The sequence below is a fragment of the Gopherus flavomarginatus genome, chromosome 25 (genome assembly GCF_025201925.1).
Source record: "Gopherus flavomarginatus isolate rGopFla2 chromosome 25, rGopFla2.mat.asm, whole genome shotgun sequence".
Classification (NCBI taxonomy): Eukaryota; Metazoa; Chordata; order Testudines; family Testudinidae; genus Gopherus; species Gopherus flavomarginatus.
In genome coordinates this window covers 7956151-7971790 of record NC_066641.1, presented here as the reverse complement: position 1 = coordinate 7971790, position 15640 = coordinate 7956151, and the positions used below count along the sequence as shown (strand labels likewise).

General features: G+C 48.6%; 1 protein-coding gene across 1 annotated transcript; it reads left to right on the top strand.

Annotated features, from left to right (window-relative positions):
• Nucleotides 1-7101: 7101 nt before the first annotated feature.
• TMUB2 (transmembrane and ubiquitin like domain containing 2) lies at nt 7102-14833 on the top strand. Its single transcript, XM_050934736.1, has 3 exons — nt 7102-7275; nt 10201-10797; nt 11853-14833. The coding sequence occupies exons 2-3, from the start codon at nt 10226-10228 to the stop codon at nt 12205-12207; spliced, it is 927 nt and encodes a 308-aa protein (XP_050790693.1). The 5' UTR covers nt 7102-7275; nt 10201-10225; the 3' UTR covers nt 12208-14833.
• The last annotated feature ends 807 nt before the right edge of the window (nt 14834-15640 follow it).

Genomic DNA, 15640 nt, shown 5'->3' with positions numbered 1-15640 from the left:
TGGAGATCCAGCAGCTCTGGTTTTCATCACGTCAGCATCTTCAGGCCTGCCTCAGCCTAACAGCTGCAGCCTTAATTATTTAGCGCACTGACCTACTTCCCACTGCAGGAACAGGCTCCTCGGCGGCCCCTGCTTCCAGCAGGCCAGCTTTACACAGCAATGGCATGGAGAGGGCTCAGCGGCTGTGCATCAGCTGCAGAAGGGCCAGGGACTGTCTTCTTGCTCGGGGTTTGTACCGCGCTTCACACACCGGGATCCTGGTCCACCACTAGGGCTTGTAGGTGCTACTGCCATATAAAATTGAGCCTTTAAGCATGTGTGGGGAATACCCCAAGCTTATCCTTCCCTCTCTCTCAGATACTCAGACTGTTACCATCCTCGCTACAATCTTCAGTGTCCGTATCTCACAACGCCCCTCTGAGGCAGGACCCCTCCCCAAGGTCAACCTGCTGTACGGGTGGGAACTGACGCCCCACAGCGATTCCGAGACTTACCCGAGGTCCCACAGAGCATCTGTAGCAGAGCTGGGAACTGAAACAGATCTCCCCCGTCCCATTCCTGTGCCTTAACCACAAACCCACCCTTCCTCTCTAGCAGAAATGTTTTCCCCAGAGCAACAGAGGTAATTACTCTTGACATGGAAACTTAACTGTCGTGTCTTGCCCTTGGGGAAACAGTGCATCAAGGAAGCAGCTGGAAGGGGCAGGATCCATCAGAGAACTTTCTAGGTTTGATTGGACTTTTCTCAGCCCTGTGATAGGCTGTTTGCTCCAGCCCCCACCCCTCTTTCCTGGAGTCACTTACCACGGCCCCTCTTCCTTCCATTGAGCTGAGCCCCCTCCCCGACGAAACCCACCTTCCAAACCAATAATAATGGAATTTACATAGCACTTATCACCACCCCATTGTTCCCTCTGTGTTTTCTGCCCCCACCCCTAGGTCTGTCTGGGCTGTACAGCACCTACCGCAATAAACATGATTAATAATAGCACTTTGGTAAGTGTAGTCTGCCTCCTTACCTCCCTCCCCCGCCCCCCGAAGGACCAGGGCCTCTTCTTAATTCCCTCCCTCCAATGGTTACATAGCACTGGTGTTTACTGTTAAACAAAAGCTATGCTCTACCCAACAAGTGGCTACTTTCCCTTACTCTGTGGTCTACTAGGTAGAGCAGGGTCTGAATCTGGCCCCCCTGGGTCCTATCCCCAGTTCTGCCATTCCCTTGCCGGATGGCCTTGAGCAGGTTGCCACCTTGCTCTGTGCCTCAGTTTCCCCACATGTGAAATGTCCCTGGGTGAGAGTTAAACCCTATAACGAGGAAGGAACAAGTCCCTGGGGCCAGGCTGTGCTCCCAGCCCTACCCATGCTCTGACCCCTGGGGCCAGGGATGGATCCCAAAGGGCTAGGACAGGAGTTCAGGGACCCATCTTTACAGCAAAGCAGACTCAGCTACTGAGTTTGCACATTTTGTTAAAGTTACCCCACTTTCCAAATCCTCTCACTAAAGCCCTCATAGTGTAGTCTCACCGTAAAGCGTCTAAATCAGGGGTGGCCAACCTGTGGCTCCTTGTACAGGCACTGACTCCGGGGCTGGAGCTACAGGTGCCAACTTTCTAATGTGCCGGGGGGGGGGGTGCTCACTGCTCAACCTCTGGCCACCCCGGTCTAAATTCTTCATGAAGACCCTTTCTTTCCTGGAACCACTCCCTGCATTCCCATATCAGGGGATCAGATGTTTCTTTTAACCTGACGTGTTTCTTAACCCAGCTTTGTGTCTAGTCAATAAATACCAAATATTATTCAAACCACAGCGACCAGTTACCAGTCTAAACTCGAGCACTTCACTGATCCTTTTAGAACTTTGGAGCAGCACATTATCCTCTATTTGGGGCAAACTTTAGACATTTCTTCCTCTTGTCTTCTTGGTCCACAATTCTTTCCATCGATTCTAACTTTTTAAGCTCCAGTCTGGACACAGAACTCAAGACTCGATACCCATCATCTACGACTGCTCTTCCTAATGCTCTACGAAGCATCAGCAGCGCTGTCTCATCTGCTCCCCAATTAATCCCAGCAATACTTACAAGTCGACTAATCCTACCTTTGCATTTGTTTGTAATACTGTCTATGTGATAATAAGCTGACTTGGAAGGGCCAAACTATATAGCCAGAATCTTAAAACTGCATGCACCCGTTCTCCATAAGATATCAAAGATGAGTGTAATTGATCTTTCTTCTAATGAGGATCGTTCCATTTGTTTTAGGTAGTGAAAATTTAAATCCACAAGCTTCTCCCCATTCTGAGACCTCCCTGAGTGCTCTATTGAATCTCTCTCCAACCACTTGAATTCTCCTGTGTTTAACCCATTTAGTGCATCATCCACAATAAGGTAACACCTACTCAGGCCCTTATGCCATTTGGCGGATCATTTATCGTAATGTTAAACAAGGTAGAGCTGACAATACTCCCCATTGGCAACACTATAGATACTTGCTAAGGTTTGTTCTGTTCTGTCCGGTATGGTCCTCTTACTCAGAAAAATCTCTTATCCACCACCAGACCATTCTTCCTTCTATCCCTATCATGGACAACTTATATAACAAACCCTCCCTCCATAGTGTATCGTGCTTTTTCAACATCCAACTCCTCCAGTCACCATATACTCTGATCCTCAGATTTTTTGTATTTCTGTTTCTAATCTTACAATATGATCAGTTGCACCTCTCTCCCTCCTAAAACTGCTTTGCACTATTTAGGATTTCTTTTCTTCACCCAATATGCAACTAGCCTCTTATTCAGGAGTGGCCAACCTAAGCCGGAGAAGGAGACAGAATTTACTAATGTACATTGCCAAAGAGCCACAGTAATACCTCAGCAGCCCCCCGGTCAGCTCCCTCACCCACTCCCAGCACCTCCCGCCCACCAGCAGTCTGTTGATCAATGCCTCCTCCTCCCTCCCAGGTATGCAAGAGGCTCTAGGGGGGAGAAGCGAGGACACAGCAGCCTCAAGGGAGTGGGCGGGAAGGGGTGAAGTGGGGGCAGGGCCTGTGACAGAGCCAGGGGTTGAGCAGCAAGCATCCTCCGGCGCACTGGAAAGTTGGCGCCTGTAACTCCAGCCCTGGAGTCGGTGCCTATACAAGGAACCGCATATTAACTTCTGAAGAGCCGCACGTGGCTCTGGAGCCACAGATTGCCCTCCCCCCCCCCCCCCCGGCTTTTATTTATCATTCTCTCCATAATTTTCCCCACACAAAACATGAGGGCAATTGGCCTAGACAGCTGTTCTCAGAAGTAGCTTGCTTGACTTCTCAATTGGTATCACCGCACACTTCCATTCTACTGCTCTTACTCCTTTCCCCTATAGATTTACATAACTTTAATAAAACTCCTGCAATCCCGTCAGGATATGTCATATAATGCTCAAATACTACCCCTGGCGCAGTGTTTAACCTTTTATCTATAGCTGTGTTTCAGTTCCTGCATACTGAAGTTTTCATTCAGCACGCTGGCATTTTTCCAACTATTTAAGGATCTTACAATTTTCTTTGATAAATTTCCTTCCCCCCCCCCCCAAATAATCTGTACTTTGATTCTCATCATTACTTGCTAGGATTTCTGCTTTTCCTTTGTTCAAATTTATCGCTTGATCTTCTTCAGTAAGATCAGGGATAAAATTGTTATTCCTCCAGGTTCTATTCACTCTCTTAATTTGCTGGTAAACCTCTGACACCTGGGTATCTATTTTCCCAGAATACTTTTTCCAACTCTCTTTGTTAGGCCTCTTCCTAACCCTTTTTGGCACTGCCTTACTTCTTTTAGATGCCCTCGAAGTCTCACTGGTCGTTGTGGTTGCAGCTTTTCTATATACCTTCTTTCTTTCTTCCAATCTCACATTTTTCATGCCACCACAGAACCGGGGTTCTGGTTTTAAGGCAATTCAGTATCTCACAAAATCTACTTTGGGTGCTGCCATAATTACTTTTATTACTGTGATGGAGTAGGGGCTATCTGCATGGGGGATGGGAGAGCCGGGGATGTCTTTAGGTGAGGGACAGGATCTTTAAGCCTGTAATCTGAGCCAGGTAGGGGGGAGGGGGGTAGCACCTTGGCCTGGGAAGCTGGACAAAGGAATCGGCCGGCTGGAGGAGAGGCAGGTCAGTTTCGGTTTTGGGCTGGATGAGGGGAATTCAGGGGATCCTATGCTGGACCCAAGCACCCTGAAACTCCAGAAGGACTCGATTGAGTGGTCCTGACTGTGCCTGCAAGCTCTGCTGTAACCTGCCTTCCTATTGTCCAATAAACCCTCTATTTTACTGGCTGGCTGAGAGTCACTGTGGGTTCCAGGAAGAGGGGTGCAGGACCGAACACCCCCCCACACTCCATGACAATTACATTATCACAGAATTACTCTCACTTCTTACACACTTGTTGCTCAAGCACTCCTCACACTTACTCCAGAAACGCTCATCAGCCCTTTTAAGTTCCAAGCAGGAGTTCCTCCAGTGTCTTCAATATCCCCCTCTCATTCATACATAAGCAGTTTAGGGAAATGATCACTTTCCCTTCCCTCTTCCTTGTAAATTTCCCACCTATATTTATTAGCTATATTGCTAGTTGCAATTCCCAGATCCAAACGGGAAAAGGAACCAGCAACTGAGCTAAACTTAGCTGCTGCTCCATTGTTATTACCAGATTGTGCTCATCAATGGACTGTTCCAAATGCTTGCCATTGCTAGCCGACTTTCCACTGCCCCATAAGTCGTTATGGCTAAGGCTACAATTTTAGTATGGGTATTTTTATTAAAAAGTCACAGAGAGGACGCAGGCAACAAACGATAAATCACAGATTTATTGAAGCCCGAGCCCCGAATTTTCAAGAAGTCACAGAGGTCTCATAAAATCACGGAATCAGTGACCCCTTTCACAGCTTCATAGCCTTGGTTATGGTTATTCAGATCTCCACATTCAAGATATGAACTCGTTGGCTCTTAATTCTGAGCTCTCCAAGTCTTTACAGGGGTTGTAAATATTATACATCCTTAAAGAGGTATTTTTATTCTGCACTGGTGTCTCAGTAACAGTATACTCAAAAGTCAGTTTCTTTACATGCATTTCAATATAACTCAAATTTTCCTTTATAAATGATTTCCTCCCCTTCACCTCGCTCTCTCATATCTGACTCTGCTATATACTATGACCTTAAGAGACAACTTTTCCATCTTTTAGCCATGTTTCCTGTACACAGATATCAGGTTTGCCTTTCAGTTTTTAAAAAAAAGTCTTTGAGTGCCTGACCACCTGCTATTAAGCTTTATGCATTCCATCAAAAACACTTTTTACACCATTTAGTTAAACCACAGTATTGTCCTCTCTCAGAATGACATGAATGCACTCTTGCCAAATTACTAGCATGCAAATACTTTTCTGCTACTTTTATTATAGTCTTTATTTTTTCCCCATTCTCCTTACAGTTTGCACAGTGCAAACAGGTCACTATGTCGTAGCAATGTACCTTTCCCCTTACATGCATCCGACGAAGTGGGTATTCACCCACGAAAGCTCATGCTCCAAAATGTCTGTTAGTCTATAAGGTGCCACAGGACTCTTTGCTGCTTTCCTCTTACTGGTTTTCTCCTCTTTCTCATGATGTTTGTCAAAGTTAGAATCAGGACTCACAATTTGTCAGACCACTCTGTTTATTAGCGCAGCGCTCCGCCAATAAATTCAGAATATGTGAGTACCATGCAAGGCACAAACTATCTTATTTATACAGATAAAAGAGCGGGAATTAGACAAAGGGACAAAGAAAGCAAAACTGTAAAATTCACCTGGGGCACAGCATGCATATCCTGCTTCCTTACTAACTCTTATGGATTTGAGGCTAATACTTCACCAATTGCCCTTAAATGGTGCAATTGTGCAATTGTTCTATGTGAATGTCTGTATTCCTGACACCTGGATTGCAGCATTCCAACAGTTTTGCTTAAAGGTACAGACAGCATTTCTTTAATCCTTTCTATTTTCACAATATAATTCATTCTACTTTCACATGTTGTTTTGAATACCTTTTAGCAGCTTCTGCATAAGACATCGTGTTGTTAATCCTTGTTTTGTATCTGAACGTGCATATGTTTAGCTACCATACCTCCTCCATAAGCTGTACTGTGCTTATCCACACGGTTGCTACATTTTAGTTCTGTTCCTTCTACATATGAATGCTCCCTTTCACATTTACTTCACACTTCATTTTTACTTTACTCACATTTGCCATGTATCCAGACTTTCAGCACTTAGAACAGCTCAAAGGGGAACAGAATATATGGTTTCATCCAAAACATCTCCTATCCGAGCGTAACCCTAGCAGATAAAGCCCTTCTTCTAAATGTAATTTGCACAGCTGTGGACATTTGCTCTCACCTCCCTCCCACTAATTATTCACATAATGACTTGCCCTTGCTCCCTACCTCTACTTGCTCTATTTCCAGTCATTTCCAAGGGGACCCCATATATTCCCCTACTTGTTAGCATCCTACATTTGGGTGGCGGGCAGTCTGCTTTTATTGTCCTAGATTTTTAGTGTTAAGGCCTTTTTCAGGCTGTTCTTTAGCAATACACGACACCAGCACAGCAACGCCCTGTAACCTTCTAACTCTTGGTAGATTTCCCAAGGCTTTTCCTAATACATTCAGCTATTTTCAAGGGATTAACATGGCTCTTTACCGCCTCGCTCAGCCGTAGAGCCCTGGAGGGGACACGTTCTGTAATCCTGCTCCCATCCCAGGTCTACTCCCACATTCTGTGTCTTGAATCTTTACCCAGCTCCTGCTATTGTGGCAGCAGGTCCTGCAGGCCCCCCTAGAATCCCCCACCAGATCCCAGACTCTACTCAGCACTTGGACAATTTCAATCCCTCCCCTTATATAGCCCGTAATAGCGGAAGCTCCTCCCCCTGGTCTAGGCCCCGCCCCTGCCCCAATAGGCCACGCCCCTTACTCTAGGCCACGCCCCCTCTGCCCAGCCATCTTGAATGATTTTTTTACGGGGGCGGGTTTGGATCATCCCGACCCCGCCCCTTCCCTCTCGGCTTGTCGCTTGACGTCACCAGCGAGCGCCGACCTCTCCCCCGCTTCACGCCGCCAGGTCGCTTTCACGTCTGTGGCGAGGGCGTGAAACGTCACTGTTTTCTGCGTGCGTGCTTGTGACGTAAGCGGCGTGTGCTTGGAACGTGAAGTGTAGGGGGGGGCCGTTCGGACAGGAGGCGACTGCGGGAGTGCTGGGTAAGTGGTGGTGCCCGTCCCGTCCCCCGCTGCGGGGGCTTAACCCCCCCGGCACGGCCCGCTCCCCCCGCTACGGGGGCTTAACCCCCCCGGCACGGCCCGCTCCCCCCGCTGCGGGGGCTTAACCCCCCCGGCACGGCCCGCTCCCCCCGCTACGGGGGTTTAACTCGCCCCGGCCCGTCCCGTCCCCCGCTACGGGGTTTAACCGGCCCGGCCCCCTCCCCCCGTTACAGGGGTTTAACACCCCCCTGGTTCAACCCCCCCCGGCTCTGCTTCTCCCCCGCTGCGGGGGGTTTAACTCCCCCGGGCCGGCCCCCTCCCCCGGCTACGAGGGTTCAACCCCTCCCCGATCGTCCCCCCCGGATCGTCCCTCCCGGCTTTGCCCTTCCCGCACTACGGGGGTTTAACCGTCCCGGGCCGGCCCCCGTCCCCCGCTACAGGAGTTTAAACTCTCCCGGATTGCTCCCCCTGCTCTGCCCCTCCCTCCGCTACGGGGGTTTAACCCCTCCCGGATTGCTCCCCCTGCTCTGCCCCTCCCCCCGCTACGGGGGTTTAACCCCCCCGGGATCGCCCCCTCCCCAGCTCTGCCCCCCTCTTCCGGCTTGATCCCCCTCCCCCGCTGTCGGGGCTGTGTCATCTCTTGGGAACATGACGCGCGCACACTCGCTATTAATGCCACCTCCCTGCTCGCTCGGTGTCATTAACCTTCAGGTAACTGCCCCGGCCCAGGTTTCTGTCTGCAGGTACCTGTCTCTGGCCCACTGAAAAGGGCAGGGGAAAGTCACGACTCCGGGAGTGTTAGATTCTTCCTCTATGCTCCATGCGGGTGTCCCGCCTGTCTCAGACAGGGCAGCCCTGGGCTTCTGGTCCCGCTGGGTTGGGTGTGTGCCAGGTCTTTCATCATCTTCGGTTTTTGCAGCAAGGTAAGGGGAGAAAAGGATTCAGCACTCCATGAAATGGCAGAACGTGTCCTCTTCTTTCAAAAGATGGCACCCTCGCCATGCGCAGACTGGTGCCGCCTTACATGGCACTAACAATGATGCTGAGTGTGTAATAGCATAGCTACTTCCCAGAAGCTCTGTGTAAGTATTAGCCAGACCAACCCTCAGCACCCCACCTGTGAGGTAGCTACGGCAAGTGAGTGAATGTTCCCATTTTACAGATGAGGAAAGTGAGAGACCGACTGGGATGGGGAAGTGACTTATCCATGGTCATATAAAGAGCCAGTGTCAGAGCCAGGACTACAACCCAGGAGTCCTGACTCCAAGTCCCCCTCACCAAACACTAGATCACAGTCTTCCATGGTAGACTGAACTGAATCCATGATTGTAAACAATGAGGGACTAATCTGTGTGACACTTATTCCCAACATTTAGTTTCTCTGCTTATGATTTCAAGTTCAGGTCTTTGTCACAGGGACTTGATTCTAAGAGATGTGGAAGAGGGGTTGGCTGTTTCTCTAATGAAAAGCTGAGTAACTGCAGACTCTGGCAATATGTTTGTTTCCTTTTCTAAAAATGTCTTGATTTGTGAGTGGGCATGTCTTTCCCTGATCCATGGAAGCACTGTGTGTGTCCAGTCATTTAAACTTTTCTGTGTCTTTGCTTTGCTATTCTAGAGCACTTTCACATTATTTTCTGAGACCTTTAAAAATGAATGAGTTGACCTTCACGAGCCTCCTATGAAATGGGTTGATATCACCATTCCCATTTTGCAGATGGGGAAACTGAGGTACAAAGCTGACCTGTCCAATGCGCAGAACCCATGAGTTTGGTGGTTAAGGCCCAGAATGTGTTCTTTCCTCATCTGTGAGACGTGCTAGTTTGTTCTGATTTTACAGTTCCTGTGCTACACTTACATCCTCTGCTGTGGAAGAATTTCTCCTTGCAATTTAAATTTAAATAATTGAAGATATCCTATCTCCTAGAACTGGAAGGCACCTTGAAAGGTCATTGAGTCCAGCCCCCTGCCTTCACTAGCAGGACCAAGTACTGATTTTTGCCCCAGATCCCTATGTGGGCCTCTTAAGGATTGAACTGGGTTTAGCAGGCCAATGTTCAAACCACTGAGCTATCTCCTCCCCCTCTTCTTAAATGGTTATTACTTCTTAAATGTTGTCAGTATATTTGGCTGGGGATGTGTCATACCGAATAGTCCATTGTACCAGCATTAATGAAGGAGCTGCTGTGGAAAAAGCTGATTTGCTATTTGCTAAATTGATTTTGATATTTAAGTTTCGTAACGTGGTCTTGCTTTGCTTCTATCTGTGTTAACTTTCTCTCGTTCTCTGTATTGTCTTCCTTTCTTCTCCTCTTATCTAGGCCAGTAAAGATGAGTGTAAGAGAACCCTTCCTCTCCCACCCATTTGTTGTGCAGTTGGTAGATACGCTAAGGGCAGTTGCGTGTCAAATCTAAAAAGTGAACTTTGCCAGAAAACAGGCTAGAGGTCCCCATTGCTGGACAGCAACTGTTTATGTTCAGTGTTGGGATTGTGTGGCAAAGTTGAGCTAGGAGGAAAACAGCTACACGGTGCTTGAATGTGGCCGTCGTGTTCTGGGGAGTCATAAAAACCAACCAGCCATAGTTATTTCTGCAACGCCTGCTTCTCGGCTAGAGGATAAAGAACTAAGACGACATTAGGAGAGCCTGGCTCATTTTCTTTCATGTTAACCTGGCTGGTTACGGTTCCCTTCCCTGCTTGCTGTGCATGTCCCATTTGATGGGTTCTTGTGCGCTTTGTTTTTAAGGAAAAGGGACAAACATTAAAACAGAACAAGGGACTCAGCAATTGGAAAGGCAGAAACTACTGCTTCTCACTCCCTGGTTCTTTCCATTTAGGCTCCACACCGCCTCAGTTCGTTCCCTTTCTGGAGCACCTTCCTTTTGTTGGTTCATGGCTGGAGCTGAGTTCTCTTTTCTTTGCAGCTGAGCTCCTGCAAGAAGCCAAGAGATGAAGCCCCCTGGCATGACCATCATTGAAGGTGTGGGGGATGAAGTAACGGTGGTGACTGGCGTGGTGGTTCTTGTCCTGGCTCTGGTTCTGGCGTGGCTTTCCACTTACGTAGCAGATGGCAACAACCAGCTTTTGGGAACTATTGTCACCACAGGCGAATCCTCGGTGATCCATCTCAGCCACGTCGAACGGTACGTGGGGAATTCAGTAACATCAGAGCCTAGTGAGCCCCAGGGGTCCGCTGATAGTGCAGAAGAAAAAGCTGAAGAGGAAGGGGGTGCTGCATCCAACTTGGGCCCTGCAGTTGAGCAGGGGGGCAACGGCAGCACCTCTGAGTCCAGCCTCGACCATCTGCTGAACATACAAGGCTTGCCCAAAAGGACCTCATCCAGCGAGTCTGGTGCCCTAGAACAGCTGGGCCAAGAGAGCCAAGGAACCTCGCAAATGTCACATATCAGGGAGGAGAGTGAACCAGGCTCTGGGCTCATCAAAGTGCGTCTCAAGTTCCTCAACGACACGGAAGAGGTGGCCATGGTGAGACCAGAGGACACCGTGGGTGTTCTCAAGAGGTAAGTTCCACGTAAGAGGCATCAAGGGGATTTTCAGTCTATGAGGAAAGGATCCCACTTGAATCTGAGGCCCAAAGTTAAAGTGAGCAAATCTCCCCCAGCAAGCACTGCCACAGGTTCTGTGAGGATTGTCCCTTTGTGTGTCTGTAGCCCAGTGCAGTGGAGCCTATAGGCAGTGCCCGGTTATAAATGTGTAGCAACAATTAAATCTCTCTCTGGGATGTCTAACGATGTGCCCCTCACTGGTAAGTGATGGCTTGGGCGGATTTGGCTCTTACTGTGTATAAATGTCAGTCTGTGCTATTACAGCCCTTTTCATCAGTACATCTCAGTAGCCTCATCCATGTTTTTACTACCGGGGAAACAGGCACAGAAGGGGAAGTGACTTGCCCAAGGTCAGCTAGCAACCCAGTGGCAGAGCTGGGACTAGAACCCAGCTTTCCTGAGTCCCACTCCAGTGCCCAACCCACTAGGCCCCAGGGGGAATGAACAGAACAGGGAATCATTAAGTGATCCATCCCCTCAGCTTCTGGCAAACAGGGGCTAGGGACACCATCTCTGCCCATCCTGGCTAACAGCATTGATGGACCTGTCCCCCAGAAACTTATCTAGTTCTTTTTTGAACCCTGTTATGGTCAAGAGGTAAACCCTAAAGGCTATAACGTGCTCTGGGACAAAGGCTATCTTGCACAGTGGGGCTAATCTGGATTGGAGCCTCTAGGGGCTGGTGTAATGCACAAACAAACAACTGTTTGACCCCATTGTGACCATGGTTTCATTTTCAGTGGCAGCTAGAATTGGCAGGAGCAGTCAGTGGGGTGTGTAACTTCCCCACTCTGTAAACCTAAACTCCTAGTTAGCAGCTGATGTGTTTTGGGAAGGATGATGAAATTGACCGTCACTTACTGACTACATTTGAATCCTGGATCCTGATGAGGTTTAACCTTGCTGCATTGTTTGGGTTTTACACTAGTCACTAGCCCAGTCTTGGCTGCCTTTAGGACTGGTTTTTAAAGCCTCTCTTCTAAACTGCCTCTTTCTGTTTCCCTGAAAAGCAAATATTTCCCAGGACAAGAAAATCAGATGAAGTTTATCTATCAGGGCCAGCTACTCCAGGACCAGGCACGGACCCTCCGCTCCCTCCATATCATGGACAACTGTGTGATCCATTGCCACTTGTCGCAGACCGCCAGCTCCCCCCTTCCTGACTCGGGGGTCACCTCAGCAGAAGCAGCAGGGGTCACAGTGAACATAGGGAATCTAATGCTCCCTGTTTTCATGGTGATGCTGGCTGTGATCTGGTACTGCCGCATCAACTACCGCCAATTCTTCACTGCGCCGGCCACGGTCTCGTTGGTTGGGGTGACTGTCTTCTTCAGTTTCCTGGTTTTTGGGATGTACGGCCGATAAGAGGCAAAGTGGGAGGGGCAGATACTCCTGTCTGTCCCTTTAATTGGAACCCAGCATTTGTTGTATAGCTTGTTTTAAATGTGCTGTGACAAACAGTGTCAGGGAAAGTGGCTGGGAGCCCAAGGAACCCCCTTGCCTGCTCAAATACTAGAGAACCTTCTGTATCCAGCAATGTGGAAGAGAGACCCCTAGATTCACTGTTTCCTCGCCTTGCTGCTGCTTAATGAGACTTTGTTCCTCCATCACAGGGGACAGATTTGCCAGGTGCTGCTTGTGTGCGCTAACTGACCGGTTTCATTTATGGCATGAGATGAAGTGTCACTCTCAAGGCACTGCTGCAGCTCCTCTCAGGTAGAGATGAGGAGAGAGACCTTCTGTCCCTTGCCTCATGAACATCTTTTAAACAGCCTTCGCCTGTGTACTCTGAGCTTGTCTCAGCTGTGTGAAGGAGTCCCATAAAAAGAGCCACTTTCTAGCCTGGCAGAAAGTAACTCTGGCTTCATGGTTTGTCCTCTCTGCTGTAGGTGAATGGGCCCTGTTAGAACGCAGCTGCTGGAGGGTTGCATGCTCAGGCTTGCTTTAGGATAGGCCAGACTCCCAAGAACGGACTCCGGGGTGATGAGACAGCATGTCACCCTGCTGTGATCCTGCATGGTACTTCCATCACTTTGCCACTCCTGCAAGAAGCTAGGGGCTGCCTTCCCGGATTACACACTGAGCTGGCTCACTCAGCACGTGTGCACTCCACCAGGGCCTATGCACCCCTTTCAGGGGCCTGGGGCTGCCTGGCACCTTCTCCCTGCTTGAGCAGGCTTGCTTTGTATTTAATGTGCTAATTCTAAAGACCAAATATTCTCACTGGCACCTGGTGCAAATGGGAGGGAAGGATTTTTAAAGGAATACTTTTTAAATAGAAGGTTGCAACTTCAGCTGAGTGCTCTTCCCTGGGGAGGAGGTAGACTTGTGCCTATCCGACACTTTGAGACAAATGTTTAACTTTCTTTAGAGCACTTTCCTCCCCACCCTTGTTTTCTATGGATGCATTTATAAAGACAGGCCCTACAGTGGATTTTGTTTAAAGTGAGATAATGAACATGTTGAAAGTTGCTCCTGGTTGTTGAAGGTAGCGTTTTATTTTGCATGGGGGCAGAGGAGAAACTGCCTGCACGCACAGGAGTGTGAGAAGTATGAGCGTGTGAGGACTTCACAGGGCTGAGAAGCAGCAGGGGGAAATAGGCCTACAGGAGCCCTGCAGCTACCTGGTTTACAGCTGAGGCCTTGCCTACAGGAGGGAACTTGGCCAGAATAGCTAGACCCAAGTAAGCTATTCTGAAATAGCTGCTCCTGTGAACACTTTAGGACACGTCTATGCAACCAGGACAGCGTTCTCCCATCAGCATAACAACCCCATCTCTGCGAGAGACAGAAGCTACATCTCCCACCAACAGGGTGGGGTGGGGGGGGGAGGGGGAGGGGAGTGCTTAAGTTGACGTAACTCATGTTGTTTTGGGGGAAGGTCTCTTTTTCACACCCCTGAGCCATCTAAGTTACATTGAGTTAAGCTTTAGTGTAGACCAGTCTCTCAAATGTTTTCTTTTTAAATCCCAGAATTACTGTTTTGTGAGGGGAGTGATTATTCCCGAACAGAGCATCCAGCTGGAGGGTTATTCCAGGGAGTTGAGTTACTCCCCTAGACAAGGGGTGTCACTTAAGCAGCACCCTTCCCCCCCCTCAAAAAAAACACTGGGCACAATTGAACAGATATGGAAGTGCTTATGGATAGACCTTATTCTGCTTCCTGAGCAAGAATTAGCCATATTAGCATAATCGATTCCCAGCAGGGCTTTTACTAGGATAACAATCTTGGTACAAAACCCACACCCTTACCTGAAGTAGTTATACTAGTGCAAAAAGCCTTTAGGGCAGGCCTCTGGCCTTGTGTGACGGTCATAGCCCGGAGATTGGCTTCTACTCTAAAAATCACAAGCAGTAAGTCTCTCAGGTCTCAGTGCATGACATTTCCCCCCCGCCAGTCCCTTCCAGTCCAGTTTGGCTGCAAACGGTGCAAGCTGCCACACAAACTCCCATTCTTCCTCATGCAGTTTAACAGTTAGAGAGAAACTCTTGGGGGAATGGGGAGCGGCTTGAATTTAAAAAAAAAACAAAAAACAAAAACCCCACAGTTCTTAACCATTACCACTTCCCCCCACAGCTGTAGTTCTAGTCAGAAGGGGAGACAGTGGCACTTCAATGACATACAGAAAAGAGGCTTTGATACCAAGTCAAGATGCATTTTATTTACAGGGGCAGCCACAATTCACTAATGGAATACACAGATTTTACAAAGTTGGAACTACCTGTACAGGATGGATTACATATGCAAATATAAAAATTTCAAGACCACAGTACAGTACTTACCCCACCTTCCCCCATGTGATCACCACCTGTGTCATTTCCCAGCCCCTGACAGTTGTGTTGAGGGGGACAAATGGGAAGTCACAGGTGCAGGTTTTTAGATCATCATTACCAATTAAAACCCTCCTCACGACCAGTATCATGATAGAATGCAGGGTTTCAAGTGAAGCAGGCTTACCTTACAAATAAACAAAAAAATTTAAAAAAAAAAAAGGGACTGGGGGAGGGGTGATACAGAGCCTGTGATTAAGAAAAAAAAAAAAAAACCAAGCAGCCTGGATCATTCTCTCAGCAGCTGCACGTAAAACTCGAATGCAGCTGTGCTTCCCAAGGATTTCCACCAGCAGCTGCAGTACGGGGTGCAGCCTGGGCTCCTTTGGGTTGTTTTCTCTTGGGCCTGGCTTTCTGAAGTTGCAGGACTCAAGCAGTTCACAACAGTCCTGTCCACAATGTTGTGGTACCTCCATGGTAGCCACCGAGGCAGGGTAATTTACTATCAAACTGAGGAGGTAGACGAGCAGCCACACTTAGAACTACCACGGTCCTTCTCTGCAGGAAGGATTTTAGTCCCACCAATTAGGCAGGTTATTTTAATATGCTGTGCAGGACAAAGGTATTAACCCTCCACTAGCCACTTGCCTTCCACTCACTGTGCTGTAGTGACCCACATGACACACATCAGCAACATGCAGTTTAAGCCTAGAGGGAAAAGCCACCTCTGTCCTGTCCCAGACCCCACTGCTGATGTGTTATTACAGCAGCGTGGGCTTCCTTCCACCAAAAGAGGATCTAGATCAACACACTGGCGCTGCAGGAGAGCAGTCCAGGCCTGGACCCTCAAGGTTCTATTGTTCCTACTGTTGACAAGCCCAGATGCCGCGGAAATGATCCTTTTAGGAGTCCCGGCTCGGGGCAAACAACAGCGTCTAGAGATGCTTGATTCAGAATTGCATGTAGGAGCCCCATGCAGCTATACCCCAAAGCTAGCAGCATCGTTTCCACTCGAAGCCACAAACCT